At 43.6% G+C, this 14,873-nt stretch overlaps 1 protein-coding gene, 1 long non-coding RNA gene and 1 other non-coding gene across 4 annotated transcripts in view; 2 read left to right on the plus strand and 1 right to left on the minus strand.

Moving 5' to 3' along the window:
- Window positions 1-12,251, minus strand: part of SACM1L (SAC1 like phosphatidylinositide phosphatase) — a 51,064-nt gene extending 38,813 nt beyond the window's left edge. The window contains exon 1 of one of the 2 annotated variants that reach the window (XM_066350726.1): window positions 12,077-12,251. In XM_066350726.1, coding sequence (XP_066206823.1) covers window positions 12,077-12,108 — 32 coding nt within the window. In that variant the 5' untranslated portion in view covers window positions 12,109-12,251. The remainder of the gene's footprint in view (window positions 1-12,076) is intronic. The other variant, XM_066350727.1, reaches the window with a different exon arrangement.
- A 63-nt stretch (window positions 12,252-12,314) lies between these two features.
- LOC136381977 (uncharacterized) lies at window positions 12,315-13,447 on the plus strand. The gene is made up of 2 exons (XR_010747178.1): window positions 12,315-12,548; window positions 13,231-13,447. It is a non-coding gene; the product is annotated as an uncharacterized lncRNA (long non-coding RNA).
- On the plus strand, window positions 12,497-12,569 carry TRNAR-ACG (transfer RNA arginine (anticodon ACG)). The gene has a single exon. It is a non-coding gene; the product is annotated as a tRNA-Arg (tRNA).
- Window positions 13,448-14,873: the final 1,426 nt, after the last annotated feature.

Here is a 14,873-nt window from a genome sequence, read left to right on the forward strand (position 1 = left end):
CTTTTATAGTTCATCTATAACTAGCTTCTTAATATTAGGCTACTTTCCTCCATTTGGGGAGGGGGATATGCTAAGGGAATGAAAATTAATTTTAATACAAATCAAGCAAACTGCAACAAAGACAACAAATCTGCTTTAAATCTCAGTCTTCAGTTCACACTAAATATCCCAGTTCATTCCTGTATATTAAAGAATAGTATCCTACTGTACAGACATCACAATTTGTCCACCCCCTTGTTGGTGGAGAGTCGGTGCTTTCTAGTTTGGGTTTTATGCATAACCGTTCTGTGAACACTCCTGTAGAAGCCTGAGGGCAGAGATAGGCATGCACTTCTCTTGGGTGACTACCTAGACGTGGGATGGCTGGATGACATGGAAGTTAACTTGTGCAGAGAGGAAAGCAGAGAGGAATTACAGGCACAAGGAAACTTCTTCAGTGATGGACGTTTGCATTATTTTGATACTGGCGATGGTTTCATGGGTGAAGAAACATGTCAAAATGTATTAAACTGTATACTTTAAATATGTGTAGTTTATTGTACATCAACTACACTTCAATAAAGCTATAAAACAACAGCAACAACAAAGTGACAGGTCCTGAAACAAAATAAAATAAATAAATCATTTTTTGCCTGACCAGGCGGTGGCGCGGTGGATAGAGCATGGGACTGGGATGCAGAAAACCCAGATTCGAAATCGCAAGTCACCAGCTTGAGCGTGGGCTCACCAGCTTGAATGCTAGGTCTCTGGCTTGAGCATGAGGTCATAGATATGACCCCACGGTCACTGGCTTGAGCCCAAAGGTTGCTGGCTTGAGCCCAAGGTCGCTGGCTTGAGCAAGGGGTCACTCGCTCTGCTATAGCCCCCCAGTCAAGGCACACATAAAAAAACAATCACCAAACAACTAAGATGCTGCAACGAAGAAATAATGCTTCTCATCGCTCTCCCTTACTGTCTGTCTGTCCCTATCTGTCCTTCTCTTTGTCTCTCTGTCACACACTCACAAAAAAGATCATTTTTTTAAAAAATCCAACATATCAGTCTATATCTGCAGAATATTTTATGAAGTGTAAATTGTCTTCAAAGAGTAACTCAATAAATTTACTGAAAAGCTACCATGTGCTAGCACTGCACAAGCGCTGGGGACTAGGAGGTAGGTGATAAATAAAAACCAAGTAAGAAATAGAAGAAAAGTTTATTAAAAAGCAGACTTGAAAAACAAGACTTCTTCATACAAGTATGCTTTTGAAAAAATGCTGTCTCTAAATCAGATGGTATTTTGCTAAGCCTCACTCTTCGGGGTCCCTCTGGCCCACCCCCGAGTCTTTCAAAGCTGTCTGGGTGCCCGTGCAGCAGACGTCCCACTGCACTCTTCCGGGGCTTAAGCAGGCTCAGGACCCGGGCTCACGCAGAGTGCTTTCATATAATGGCTCATGCTATCATGGATGCCCTGTTGTACCTCTAATATACTAGGAATTTCCATGAGTTCTTTTCTTAACATTCAAATGCATAACAAAAGAATATATCCTGTTACCTTATTTGAAAAATGATCATAACATTGATAAGATACAGTCCATCGCCAATGCTGCTTTAGCATTAAGTCAACTACCAGTGATCTGTTCTTGCCCCAGTAATGCCCAAGCAACCATCCAGAATCACTATCAACAAGCACACATACTCCCTGTTTACATGGGATAACTGTTATAAGAGCACTGCATTAGCAGCCGTTACTCTGAAAAGGCTTCAAGATTTGCAGTAAACAATACAGAGGTTCTAATCCTGACTTTGCTATAAGTAGCTATGTAAAGGTGGCCAAGTTACAAGTGTCTAATGCCATGCCAAGCCCTGACCTACGTACTAGTGGTACAAAGTCCCCGGATCACAGAGCTCACCTTCTAACAGGAAGTAGTTCAGTGATTTGAGACAGTTTTAAATGCTATAAAGAAAATAAGGGTACATGGGAGATCCTGGGGGTTGGTGCTCAGTCCTTCTGAGTAGTCCATGAGACAACATAAAAGCTCCCGGCACACTGTGATCAAAGAGACGCAGGTAAAGAAAAAACACGAGAAAGCAGCACTGAAATATTCAACAGCCACACTACTGACTATTCAACAGTAGGGTCTTTAACATTCTGAAGAATAATAATTTTTAATTAAGAATTCTATACATAGCCACACTATCAAACAGTGCAACAGAATGAAAACATTTTCAAATGTGCCATGTCTCAAAAGATACCTCTTTCACTCTTTCTTAGAAAGAAGGAAAAGTTTGTTTCACAAAAATGGAGTAAATGACGACTTAGACTTGGAATCCACCACAGGAGAGACGTGAAAGAAATTCTCACGCGAAGGTGAAGAGAGGTCGCAGGACAACTGCTGCGCGCCTGGAGAGCAGCCCGTCCAGATCGAAGCAGGGGGCTCGGAGCCCAGAGGGAGCCTCAGAGGAGAAAATGAATTGACAGTTTCCTGACCTGTTGGAAAGTTTTATTGTTGAAACTGAAGAGTAATTAGTGATAGAGACACTGAAAAAAAAACAACAACAGTAAATAAATAGAAAATAGCCATTTAATTCCAGAAAAAACAAAAGTTTTATAAGAAAATGTCATTGATATACTACTGACCTCATTTTAATCATAGCTACATAACCACAACAAAATGAACACTGACTCTCCTACTATAACTACATTGAGGAGAGGAGAGAAAAAGAGTATGATACAAAAGTTAAATTCTCATCTTTTCAAGTTAGAAGTCATCAGAAAACTAAAACTGAGGAAAAAATCAGAAAAGAGCAGAATAAGCATGTTGTTTAGAAATATGGCTTCGGCCCTGGTTGGTTGGCTCAGTGGTAGAGCATCGGCCTGGTGTGCAGGAGTCCCAGGTTTGATTCCCAGCCAGGGCACACAGGAGAAGCGCCCATCTGCTTCTCCACCCTCCCCCTCTCCTTCCTCTCTGTCTCTCTCTTCCGCTCCTGCAGCCGAGGCTCCATTGGAGCAAAGTTGGCCCGGGCGCTGAGGATGGCTCCAATTGCGGTAGAGCAACGCCCCAGATGGGCAGAGCATCACCCCCTGGTGGGCATGCCGGGTGGATCTCCGTCGGGCGCATGTGGGAGTCTGTCTGACTGCCTCCCCATTTCCAGCTTCAGAAAAATACAAAATAAATAAATAAATAAATGTGGCATAAAGTACCAGAAGACATCGCCTACAGAGTTGAAAGTGACGTCTCTGGGGCCGTGGAAACTGGAAGGGCAGAAGCATGCTAGGGTGCTCTCTCTTACTAGGAAGCTCGTGTAGTTTACTTTTAAACCATTCACATGTATGAAGTTAAAAATTAAAAATGTGTTCAAATAAGAAAAAGAGAAATAATAATTGTGGATCAAGGCAGAGAGTTCTGGTCCATGGGCTCTGGGCCTTCCACCCGATGGGACCTCTCAGGGACAGAGGCTGCTGGTGCTGCCACCAAGCTATTCTGATGTTACTGAAAATGGTTTATGTTAAAGAAGAGTCATGACTCAGAATCCCATTAGTCATAACAGCAGGTGTCATCCCAGTTCATAGTTACCCACGTATCCCTTTGGTGTCTTCCTCTTCTTTCCTTCCTTCCATTTCCCACCACTTTTTTGTGTGTGTGTGAGACAGGAAGGGAGAGAGATGAGAAGCATCAACTCATAGTTGTGTCACGTTAGTGGTTCACTGATTGCTTCTCATACGTGCCTTCTTATACTGAGCCAATGACCCCTTGCTCAAGCCAGTGACCTTTAGGCTCAAGCCAGTGACCATGGGATCATGATGATGGCCTCACATTCAAGCCAGCCACCCGGAACTCAAGCTGGTGCATCTGTACTCCAGAGGGCGACCTAGGGATTTCAAACCCAGGACCTCAGTGTCCCAGGGTCCACACTGCATCCACTGCACCACCACCAGTCAGGCTCCCACCATTCTTAAACTGGCCTTAATAGTGACCTCAAGTATATCTGTTTTATGTAATACATTTTATTCTGTAAGTTTTATGCTTCCCAGATTTCATTTCAAGAGCTACTGAAACGCACTTGAACTCTCCAGCACTTACTGTCAGAAACACTTGAGCTAACATCCAGTGGTTTCATGTTTGCTGGGTGTATGGTTTTATTATTTTCACCAAACAGGCTACCAAGTCTCTGTAGACAAGGACTCTAAGCTTATCCATTCCCCTTGGTATTTTTCACACAAGAAGATAGCATAAGTTCCAATCAATTTTCTTACAGACTGTAACCAACTCCTATATTAGGTTGCTTTTCATATAGAGCCCTTAACATTCTCTTTGGCTCAGTGACAGAGTAAACAATTTTAAAAACTGTTTTCCTTTCTCCAAGCTAAGAAAAGATCTTGACAGGTCAAATTTTAACTGGATTTGATGTTACAATGTCCTAATAAGAGGAGAAAGAGGGAGTGGTGTTTTGTCTGATTAGAAAGTCTACAATGTGTCACTGAAGCCAAACTTGCCAGTTTTTCAAAATCAACCAGCCAACAGGCCATACTGAGTTCTCAATGTAATAAATACAGAGGAAGTAAGACAAAAGACTCAATGACAACCAAAAACCTAGGAGACTACTGCAAAACAGAAGGGCCCTCAATTGCTGTGATGTCTCTCATTTCCATAAAATTCTCATATAACTTATTTTATGAAATAAGATTTTAGAAGTTAAGACAGGGAGAACCTCTCCAAGAACATGATTTGCTCATTAACTATGCTATTTCTAAAGTTCAAAGTAATAATGTATATAAAAAGAGCTCTGTTCCTATATACACTGTTTGGTGAGGTTATCAGAATCCAGTGGATATTAACTATTCCCTCTACCTGAACAGGAATACTACCTTGTTTCTTTGAAGACAGGGGATTCAACATCAACCCAGAGTTCTCGTTTCTGTTAAGATGACACATATTCTGGGGGACAGATAAAAATAACCTAGTACTGAAATAACAATTACTTCCTATTGACAACTTTGATTTGATTGACTATTTTCCTTTTATGGATTACAGGGAACTAAAAATGAAATTCAACAAAAGCAATTCTGTTTTATGTAATTATATAAATGTCACCATTTATATAATTCTCACTATTATATAAATGCATTTAGTCTTACAGCCACCTGGGATTCAATTGCTTTTTAAATTTATTGATATTTTAGAGAGAGAGAGAGAGAGAGAGAGAGAGAGAGAGGGGAAGCAGGGGACAGAAAGAGAGAAACATTGATTTGTTGCTCCACTTACGCATTCATCGGTTGATTCTTGTATATGCCCTGCACTGGGATCAAACCCACAACCCTGGCATATCGGGATGATGCTCTAACCAACTGCCTAACTGGCCAGAGCTCGATAGTTTTAAGAGTGCTTTTAAAATATTACCCTTGTTAAATTTTAAGGAAAGCAATATATTTAACTGTAATATAAACATCAGATGTCACTTTTATTTTCTTTCAGAGTTGGCAATGTGATTTTCTGGTGTCTGAAAACATACTTTTCCCCCCATGTAACATCTATGTATTGTATTTCAAGAGACTGACCTCTTCAACATCCTGTCAAATTATGAGTAAAATTAACCTACTTCAAAAATAGTACTATTTTTGTTGACTTCACACCCATTACAATGGTTATTATCAAAAAATAAAAGAGAGTAACAACTGTTGATGGGGATGTGAGGAAGTCAGGTCCCTCATGCACTGGTGGTGGAAATATAAAATGATGCAGCTACTATGGGAAAATACCATAGTATGGCGGTTCCTCACATTAAAAACAGACACCATCAGCCCTGGCCAGTTGGCTCAGCGGTAGAGCGTCGGCCTGGTGTGCGGGGGACCTGGGTTCGATTCCCGGCCAGGGCACATAGGAGAAGCGCCCATTTGCTTCTCCACCCCCCCTTCCTCTCTGTCTCTCTCTTCCCCTCCCGCAGCCAAGGCTTCATTGGAGTAAAGATGGCCCGGGCGCTGGGGATGGCTCCTTGGCCTCTGCCCCAGGTGCTAGAGTGGCTCTGGTCGTGGCAGAGCGATGCCCTGGAGGGGCAGAGCATCGCCCCCTGGTGGGCAGAGCGTTGCCCCTGGTGGGCGTGCCGGGTGGATCCTGGTCGGGCGCATGCAGGAATCTGTCTGACTGTCTCTCCCCGTTTCCAGCTTCAGAAAAATACAAAAAAACCCCCAAAAAACAGACACCACCATAAGACCCAGCAATTCTACTTCTGAGCATATACTCAAAATTGAAAGCAAGGTCTCCAAACAATATTTAGACACCCGTGTTCACAGCAGTATTATTCCACAACAGCCAAAAAAGATGGAAGCAAACTAAGTGTTCATTCACGGATGAATGAATAAACAAAATATTATTATTGTCTTAAAAAGGAAATTCTGACACATGCTATAACATGAATTTTGAGTACATTACGCTACGTGAAATAAGCCAGTTGCAAAATGCTGTGTGATTCCACTTATTTGAGGCACGTAGGGTAATCAAACTCACAGAGAGAGAAGGCAGGTGGCAGCTGCCAGGGGCTTGGGGGAAGGGAAATAGGGAGGGGTTTAATGGGGACAGAGTTTTGGTTTTGCAAGATGAAAAGAGTTCTGGAGATGGATGGTGGTAACGATTGCACAACAATGTGAATGTCCTTAATGCCAATGAACTGTACACTTAGAACTGGTTGATGATAAAATTTTATGCTTTGTGTATTTTACCACAATTTAAAATGACAATAAAATCACTATTTGTATAGAAGCATGGTGATTATCTTGTCATAAAACTGCAACAAGAGCATATTTCCACCTGACCAGGTGGTGGTGCAGTGGATAGAGTGTCAGACTGGGATATGGAAGACCCAGGTTTGAGACCCCGAGGTCACCAGCTTGAGCATGGGATCATCTGGTTTGAGCAAGGCTCACCAGCTTGAGCCCAAGTTTGCTGGCTTGAGCAAGGGGTCACTCAGTCTGCTGTAGCCCCCCAGTCAAGGCACATATGAGAAATCAATCAATGAACAACTAAGGAGCCCCAACAAAGAATTGATGTTTCTCATCTCTCTCCCTTCCTGTCTGTCTGTCCCTATCTGTCTCTCTCTCTCTCTCTGACTCTCTCTGTCTCTGCAAAAAAAAAAAAAAAAAAAGAGCATATTTCCTGGAAAATCTTAAAGAATGCAAAGTCTTAATGATCAAATTGACCATATCTCTAGTTGAAAACACACAGGCATAACACTTTACTAGATTGCTGCAAAAAGTAAGTCAGATAGTGAAAGTGAAGAGCCTACTCCAGCCATACCTAGATGCTGCTCCCACACCTCATCCTTCCTCCCTTCGGATCCCAGCGGTGTCTCCCTCATTGCGTGACTCCTTGAACACCTCTCCTAAGTAAGGCCCAGGCTCATCCCAGATAACCCAGGAGCCCAACGCAATCTCAAAACCCAAGCTGATATTTCTAAAAAGCCAGTTCATTTTAATTCCACCTTCTTCCTCAAATCCCCAACGTCCCATCTACTTCCTATTCTGTGTCCAGCCTAAACCCATTTTCTCCAGAAAAACCCAGTCTCCTTCATAAGACCAGATCTACCCACCACCTAATACGAAGCTGGAACACACAGCAAAATCTTGCAGAGCCCCAGACCCTCCAAAGAACGCTCTTCTACCAGCATGCTCTGGTCCTCACACAGCTCGTCTCAGCCCTAAAATACCTGAGAGTGCAACAGCGGCTGAACCTGCAGGGTGACAGGCCTCAGTAGGCCTAATGTGGGGCTCTGGAATACACATTTAAAACAAGCACAGCAGGCCTGACCTGTGGTGGCGCAGTGGATAAAGTGTCAACCTGGAAATGCTGAGGTTGCCGGTTCAAAACCCTGGGCTTGCCTGGTCAAGGCACATATGGAGTTGATGCTTCCTGCTCCTCCTCCCCTTCTCTCTCTCTCTGTCTCTCTCCTTTCTAAAATTAATAAAATTAAAACAAGCACAGCAGGCGACCTAGTGCAGCCTACCACTAACCTCCACTTTCTAGGCCTGAACCTAGAAAGCAATGCCTTGGATACTAACTTCCTTTCACCCTGTATCTAAATTGATGAGGACAATCTTACCTTCCCTCCATCCTTCCTTACAGAGAGATGTGTGAACAATCTGAATGTTCACTGTACCAGACAGATCTCATGTCTTCCTCCCCGAGTAGCTCAGTTTACATCTGTTCTCAGGGATGCATCCTATCTGCCCTGACTGACCTCACAGTGATGACAATATTTTAAGAAGCAAGGCACTTCCTAAGGAAGGAAACGCTGTTTCTCTAAAGCCAAGCTGCAGCCTGCCTGATTCACTTTCTAGAGGACTACTTGCCTTACACCTATTTCAGTTGACCTTTCTAAAGAGTTTTTTCCTTTTTTTTTAAGGCTTTGAATGTTTCCCAAAATAAATTGTTGTAATTATTTTGTAATTTCTAATTTATAGTTGTCTGACATTATCCACGCATACACAAATGACTTATAAAAAGAAAAGTCTCAATATAGGATATTTACAATTGTCTGGATGTTTAAAAAGGAAGTGCAAATCAATATTCCGTTTTCTATATTAAAAATCCATATGGACATGTTAACTATTTTCAATTATAAGTGACTCAGACACAGCAGACCTGTCTAAGGACTAAGGCGAGAGCAATCTGATAAGAGAAAAAAGGTAATTTGAATAATGCAGTGTAATGGAAAGATCACTAGACTCTGGGCCTGCTGTGTTCCAAGAACAGTGCTGCCACGGCTGGGTGGTGTGACCTGACTGTGGGGCCAAGGGCAACTATTTCCCTGTCTTTAGCAATGATAGAGAGTCCATATCAGCTGATGACCTCACAGAGGCATTGGAAACACATTAATATACATGAAATGACTTAAGTTTGCTGCTACCTCAAAAAAATACATTCCAAATTACTCCTGACTATTCAAACTTTGAAGTGCTGGTAGGTATTCTACACTGAAAAGTTCCTCTCATTTACTCAGGTAATTCACTGAGCATCTGCTCTGCACAAGGTTTTATGCTGGGTACTGAGGAGTAGAGAAGAAATCAAGGTTAAGATGTTTCTAATTTGTTTGATATATTTGCAAGCTAGTTGGAGAAACAAAGTATACATAATGATTTCATCATTTCTAGGTAGCTAAGCAGGTGGTGCAAACAGCGCGTTGGACTGATCACCAGTAACTCAGTCTTCTTTTCCATGAGACGGTAAATACACTGTTAATCAATCCTAAGAGGCAGAATGTGCAAACCATACAGACAGTGTCTTGTCCCTGTGACAGTAGACTGGTCTGGCAGCTCAGTGAGTGAAAGATGGGGGGGGGGGGGGCTTCTTGGAGAAAGCGAGTGTCTGCTGAGTATTTCATCTGCACTCTCTTCCAATCCTTCTAATAATTCTATGAAATACTGATGTTCTCATTTTATGGATGAAAACCATTTCAGAGAGATAAGCAACAAGTCCGGGATTTAACTCTAAGTCTGTTCTGAAGAAAAAAGCCTGATAGCTCTCAGCTGTATCACAGATAAGACCAGCAGGTAAAGAGGGAAGAGAGGAAGAAGGCATTCTGGGTAGAAGGATCAAAATAAGCCCCAGCTAAAAGAAAACTGCCAAATCTGGTGGAAGGAAAGAAAGAAGCAGCGGATAGTTTTGGGAAATCAAGTTAGATTGTGAAGAGGCTAACAGTACAGATGGCTAACAAATGGGGAATGAATCCTATTGATCCATACTGTGTGGAACCGGAGATTGTAAGCAGGGGAGTCAAGGGTGAAATCAGAGCAGTTAGGATGAACTTCATAGGACAGAGAAGACTGGAGAAAAGGTATGGCATGATGCAGGACAAATTATTATTTTAAATCCCAAGCACTTCAACAATCAGTCCAGTAGCAATACTTTTATAACAAAACATTATCAAACTATCTCTTGTATGCATCTTTCTTAAAACACATCTTGAGACACATTTTTAAAAACAGCTACTGTGTCCTGCTAGTTCTAACATGGGTTGAAAACTACTTCCACCTCCAAGCGCATCTTAAAAAGAATACTTCTTAGATCAGGTCATGAACAGCATGCCTCATAGCGAAAAGGGCCAAAAAAAAAAAAAAGAGAGAGAGAGAAAGAGAGGGGCGATTTCAACTAACACACTTCTTGGTAAAGAAAAACAAAGTTGCAAAAAATAAGCTGTATCATTACATTAACAGAAGCACTCAAAACTTTTTGTCAGGGAAAGAAAAAGAATGACAAACTAGAGAATGACTTTCACATAACCCCAGATTTCCTTTTCACCCAAATTTACAAGGGCCAAGTGTCATTTCTCTTATGGATGTAGAGCTTTTCTTTCTTTTCTTTAAGGCCCGGATTGGTGCATTTATTGCTTCCTTAGCAGCTCAAGTTCTCCTTCCCATTCAGTCCTGACCACAGAAAAATTCGGTTGTATTCTGTAACCTAGCTCTGTGCAGCATCAAGCCTAAGGTCTGTATTGCTTAAACACATTTGAGACCTGGGGCTGGATCATATTAAACCCTTTAGTAACTATCAGATAGATGGCAATAACCTAATTAGCCAGCAGAGCACACGTGATACTGGCCCAGCAGCACCCTAGTCAAAGACACTGCTGGAGTCATTCACCAACAAGATGATCACCTTGCAGAGGGGAACTGGGAGAGAATAAGGAAACTTGGCCAGGAAAATGTGGAGGGAAGTGTGCAGCTGGGGTTTTCAAGGAGAATTACATACAGTACAGTATACAGGAGAGGCAAAAGGAGTAGGTTGAGAGGAAAGTAAATAAACTTCATCTTTTCTACAAAATATATGATGTCGAAATGACCTCACTCCCAATTTTGCATCCCTAACTTTAAATTGAATCTTCAAGAAACTTAAGTGAGCTTGAGGTTCTGGGGAACACAGGAAGAACCCAAACCACATTTTGATGTCTTCATAGGCCTTGCAGAGGAAATGTGATACCTATGCCTAAGTACCAAGATATTTTAGTTTATGTAGGGATGGACAAGCTCCTGAAAAACTGCATCTGCTTCTCCTGCCAAAGACATTCTCAGACTACAGCCACTGGCTTTTCAAACAGAGCTAAAGCATTACGTACAAAATTACTAGCAGACAAGAAAAGTGTAGCCCTGGCCGGGTTGCTCAATTGGTTAGAGCTTCGTCCTGACAGGCTGAGGTTGTGTGTGCCGGGTCAGGGCATATACAAGAATCAGCCAATGAATGCATAAATAAGTGGAACAACAAATTGATGTTTCCCTGTCTTTCTCCTTTCCTTAAAAAAAAAAAAAAAAAGTGTATGGGTCAAATGGTAAAGCTAAGGGAAATACATGTTTTTATTTATCCAGGACAAGCCAAAAATCTAACAAATACCTAATTTACAACTCTAACAACCAGAGTCTATTTCTCAAAGCCTCAAGAACTTGGCGTTACCGAAAAGTCCATCTGCGGTGCCAAAATTCTCGAGTTTAGCTAATTCTGGTTGTCAATCTGGGTTTAGGAACCTGCTGTATGCTTGAGCTGTATAATAGTTTAAGCCAAGTAAATCTTTCAGGATCTTAAGAGTATTGACTGTACTTTGCTGCCCCCACCCCCACCCCCCGCATCCTAAAGACTGGTCAGGCAGGCTTCCACGCCAGAAGGCTGGCCGATTTGTGTGTGGACTCCAACGTGCTGTTACGGGTACAATAAATACGGGGGGGGAAAAAACTTTCTCTGCTGAGCAACAAGACAAATCTAGTCGCCACCTCTCCAAATAAAAAAGAAGTGGGGAGGAACGTGAAGGGCTGCATCCCGACGCCGAGCCCTGCTTGCTAGAAGCCAGCCTGCAGCTTCGCTCTCCCGCCGTGGGCGCAGCGGCCGAGCCGGACGAAGGAAGGCCGGCGAGACTGTCGCTCCCGGGCCCGGGGAGACTCGGGCAGGGCCTTGGGGCGGCCGCGCCGGGGAAGGAGGGCGAAGAGTGCCAGGAACTCCCACACCGGCCCGCTGCCGCTGCCCGGGGACTCAGGAACCTTCCCCGGGGCCAGCGGCCCGCACCTGCGGCCCCGCCCGCCGCCCCTTTCGGTCAACGACCTCCCGCTCTCGGAACTCACAGCTTCAGCCGCTCGTAGGTTGTCGCCGCCATCCTGCACCGCCACCTCCTTGCTCCTCTTTCCGCCCGCCCCGCCCAGCGCCGCCACTTCGGCTACCGCGCTCCCGGTCACCCTGGCACGGCGGCCTCAGTCCCAGCCTGGTGCCACCCCTCTCCACGCCCCGCCAGGCCGGCGAGCGAACGGGAGGCGGCCGTGGACAAACTTAGTGCGCCCGCTAGCGCACGCAGGGGACGCTGTCTGGCGTAGGGGCCTGGAGCGCCGTGACGTCCCGCTGCGGATTGGCGGAGCGCGTGGGCAGGAAGGGAGGAGCCTTCGGGGCCGCAGGCTGGCGCCGCGGCAGAAATGTTGGCCTGCTGTCGGGGAGCCTGTTGAAGCTGTGTAAGGCGTAATTCACGTTGCAGTGAGAGCTCTGCTAGTACGGGGCCAGTGGCGCAATGGATAACGCGTCTGACTACGGATCAGAAGATTCTAGGTTCGACTCCTGGCTGGCTCGGGACGTACACTTTTTGCCCTGTCTGGGTTATGATGATCCAGGGCCTTCTAGGGAAGGGCTGCAACGAAAGTGGAAAAGCTAAATATATAGCTTGAATTTTAACGCTACTTTGCCCGGAATGTCATCTTTTAAGTTGTATTGGGAACCTGGACCTGTGCGAGGTGCTGTGTGCATTCCAAGGCGCCCTATTAACAATCCACTGGAGGGCTCTCTGTAAATGGGGTACATTATGGAAAACACCTGGAAAGCTAGCAGTTTGGAGTGGGCATAGGGTGGGGAGGGGGAGCCTACTCCAGCCGGAGGTGAGCTGCCGAATGGCAGGCACGCACGAAAGCGCCCTGATCGCAGCAATTCTGGCTCCTTTTCCCGGCGGATGAGCAGCCCCGGCGGTGACACGGCGAGTGGCGCACTGCCCGTGTACCGGGATGGGGTGGGCTCCGGATCTAAACCCGCATTGGAGAAGGAGCCGCTGCACTGCGGCTGCGCGCGTCAGAGCGGCTCCGCAGTGCTGGGAGTTTGCAGGCCTGTCGTTTGAGAGCCCCGGGTCCCAAAGCCAGCTGTCCTCCTCTCTCCCGCCCCATACCGCCGGGAAACTTTAAGACCTGAGTGTTTTTAAAAAGAAGACTTCAGGTAATCTAGTATAATCCCCCTCATTTTATAGGTGCCTGGCTCAAAGACTTGGGAAGGCACGAAACGTTTGCGGCGGATAAGGGGACTCGAACCCCGGGAATGGGGGAGACATCGACCACTGTCCATCAACCACTTAATCGATCAGTTAATCTCTCCATTATGACCTATTTTCCTCCTGAGGATATCATAGAAAAATGTGTAAACTTCAGAAAATTGTTGGGAATAAAAAATGCCAGTTCTCATCTCGATCTTGTTACTATTGACGTCATAATTTCTTTTCCTAGAAGCTTTTCTTCCACACTTTTAATACGAATCTACCCACACACGTAATTTTGCAAATTTAACTTGTTCCAGAAATGTCTGTGTTCCCTTTTGTCTCCTTAGCTTTTGGTCTGAGATTTTATTTAATATTTTTTGAAGACATCTCATTAGAAAATGAGATATTTTAAGCATTAGTCTTTTGTTGGAAATTTGGGTTGTTGTCAGTATAACACTTTAAAAAATAATTGTGAATTATTTCATATATGTCTTATAAATTTCTAGATGTGAAATAATCAGGTGGACATTTTTAGGTCCATTTTCTGGACACTTTTACCCCTTGGTACATATTTTCTCATTGTCCTCCAAAATAAACCAATAAACGCTTTCATCAATAACATGTTTCCTTGCCTGCTAACCAGCACTGTGTATTAATGTTTATTTCTTTGCAATTTTCATAATTGAAAAACAGAACTTCTTACTTGATGTATATATAAGGTCTACCGGAAAGTTCTGTCCATTTTTGGAATAAAACAAAATACAAATTTTTCTTACTGTCAATAAACTTTATTAAATAATATAATTTCCATTATTATTAATGATTTCTTGCCAGCGTGAGGGCAATTTGTATATCCCATTTTTGAAAAATGTTTTATCTTTTGATGCAAAAAATTGAACCAGTGCTTGTTTGATATCTTCTTCATTTTTGAATTTTTTGCCCTTCAAAAAAAATTTTTTTTTCTATTATTATTTTTTTTTATTTATTCATTTTAGAGAGGAGAGGGAGAGAGAGAGAGAGAGAGAAGGGGGGAGGAGCTGGAAGCATCAACTCCTATATGTGCCTTGACCAGGCAAGCCCAGGGTTTCGAACCGGCGACCTCAGCATTTCCAGATCGACGCCCCATCCACTGCGCCACCACAGGTCAGGCCTCAAAAAATTTTGTAAGGACAAAAACAAGTGATAGTCGGAGGGTGCTAAGTCCGGGGAATATGGTGGATGAGACAGACACACATGCTTCTGTAGCATTTCTTCCTTGTTGAAATTCGTAAAACTCACAGTGGCGTAAATGAACTTTATCAGTAGCCATGGGTACACTATTGCTTCACACATAAGACTAACATGAATCAACTTTGTTTTAGTTAATTTGCTATGTCAGTATGTATACATTAAGTGATAAAAATAGAGAGGCACACATGCGCCAAATAAACTGTGCTTACGTGTTGAAACTTGTGATAGAAACGGACAGCACTTTCCGGTAGACCTTATATTTATCACGATATATATTTTCTCTTCAGGTAGGCATTCAATGTTTTCTTTCATATTTGTTAGACTTTTTAATATATAAAGGATATGAGCCTGACCAGGCAGTGGAACAGTGGATAGAGCATCGGACTGGGATGCGGAGGACCCAGGTT

This window comes from Saccopteryx leptura, chromosome 10 (genome assembly GCF_036850995.1).
Source record: "Saccopteryx leptura isolate mSacLep1 chromosome 10, mSacLep1_pri_phased_curated, whole genome shotgun sequence".
NCBI lineage: Eukaryota > Metazoa > Chordata > Mammalia > Chiroptera > Emballonuridae > Saccopteryx > Saccopteryx leptura.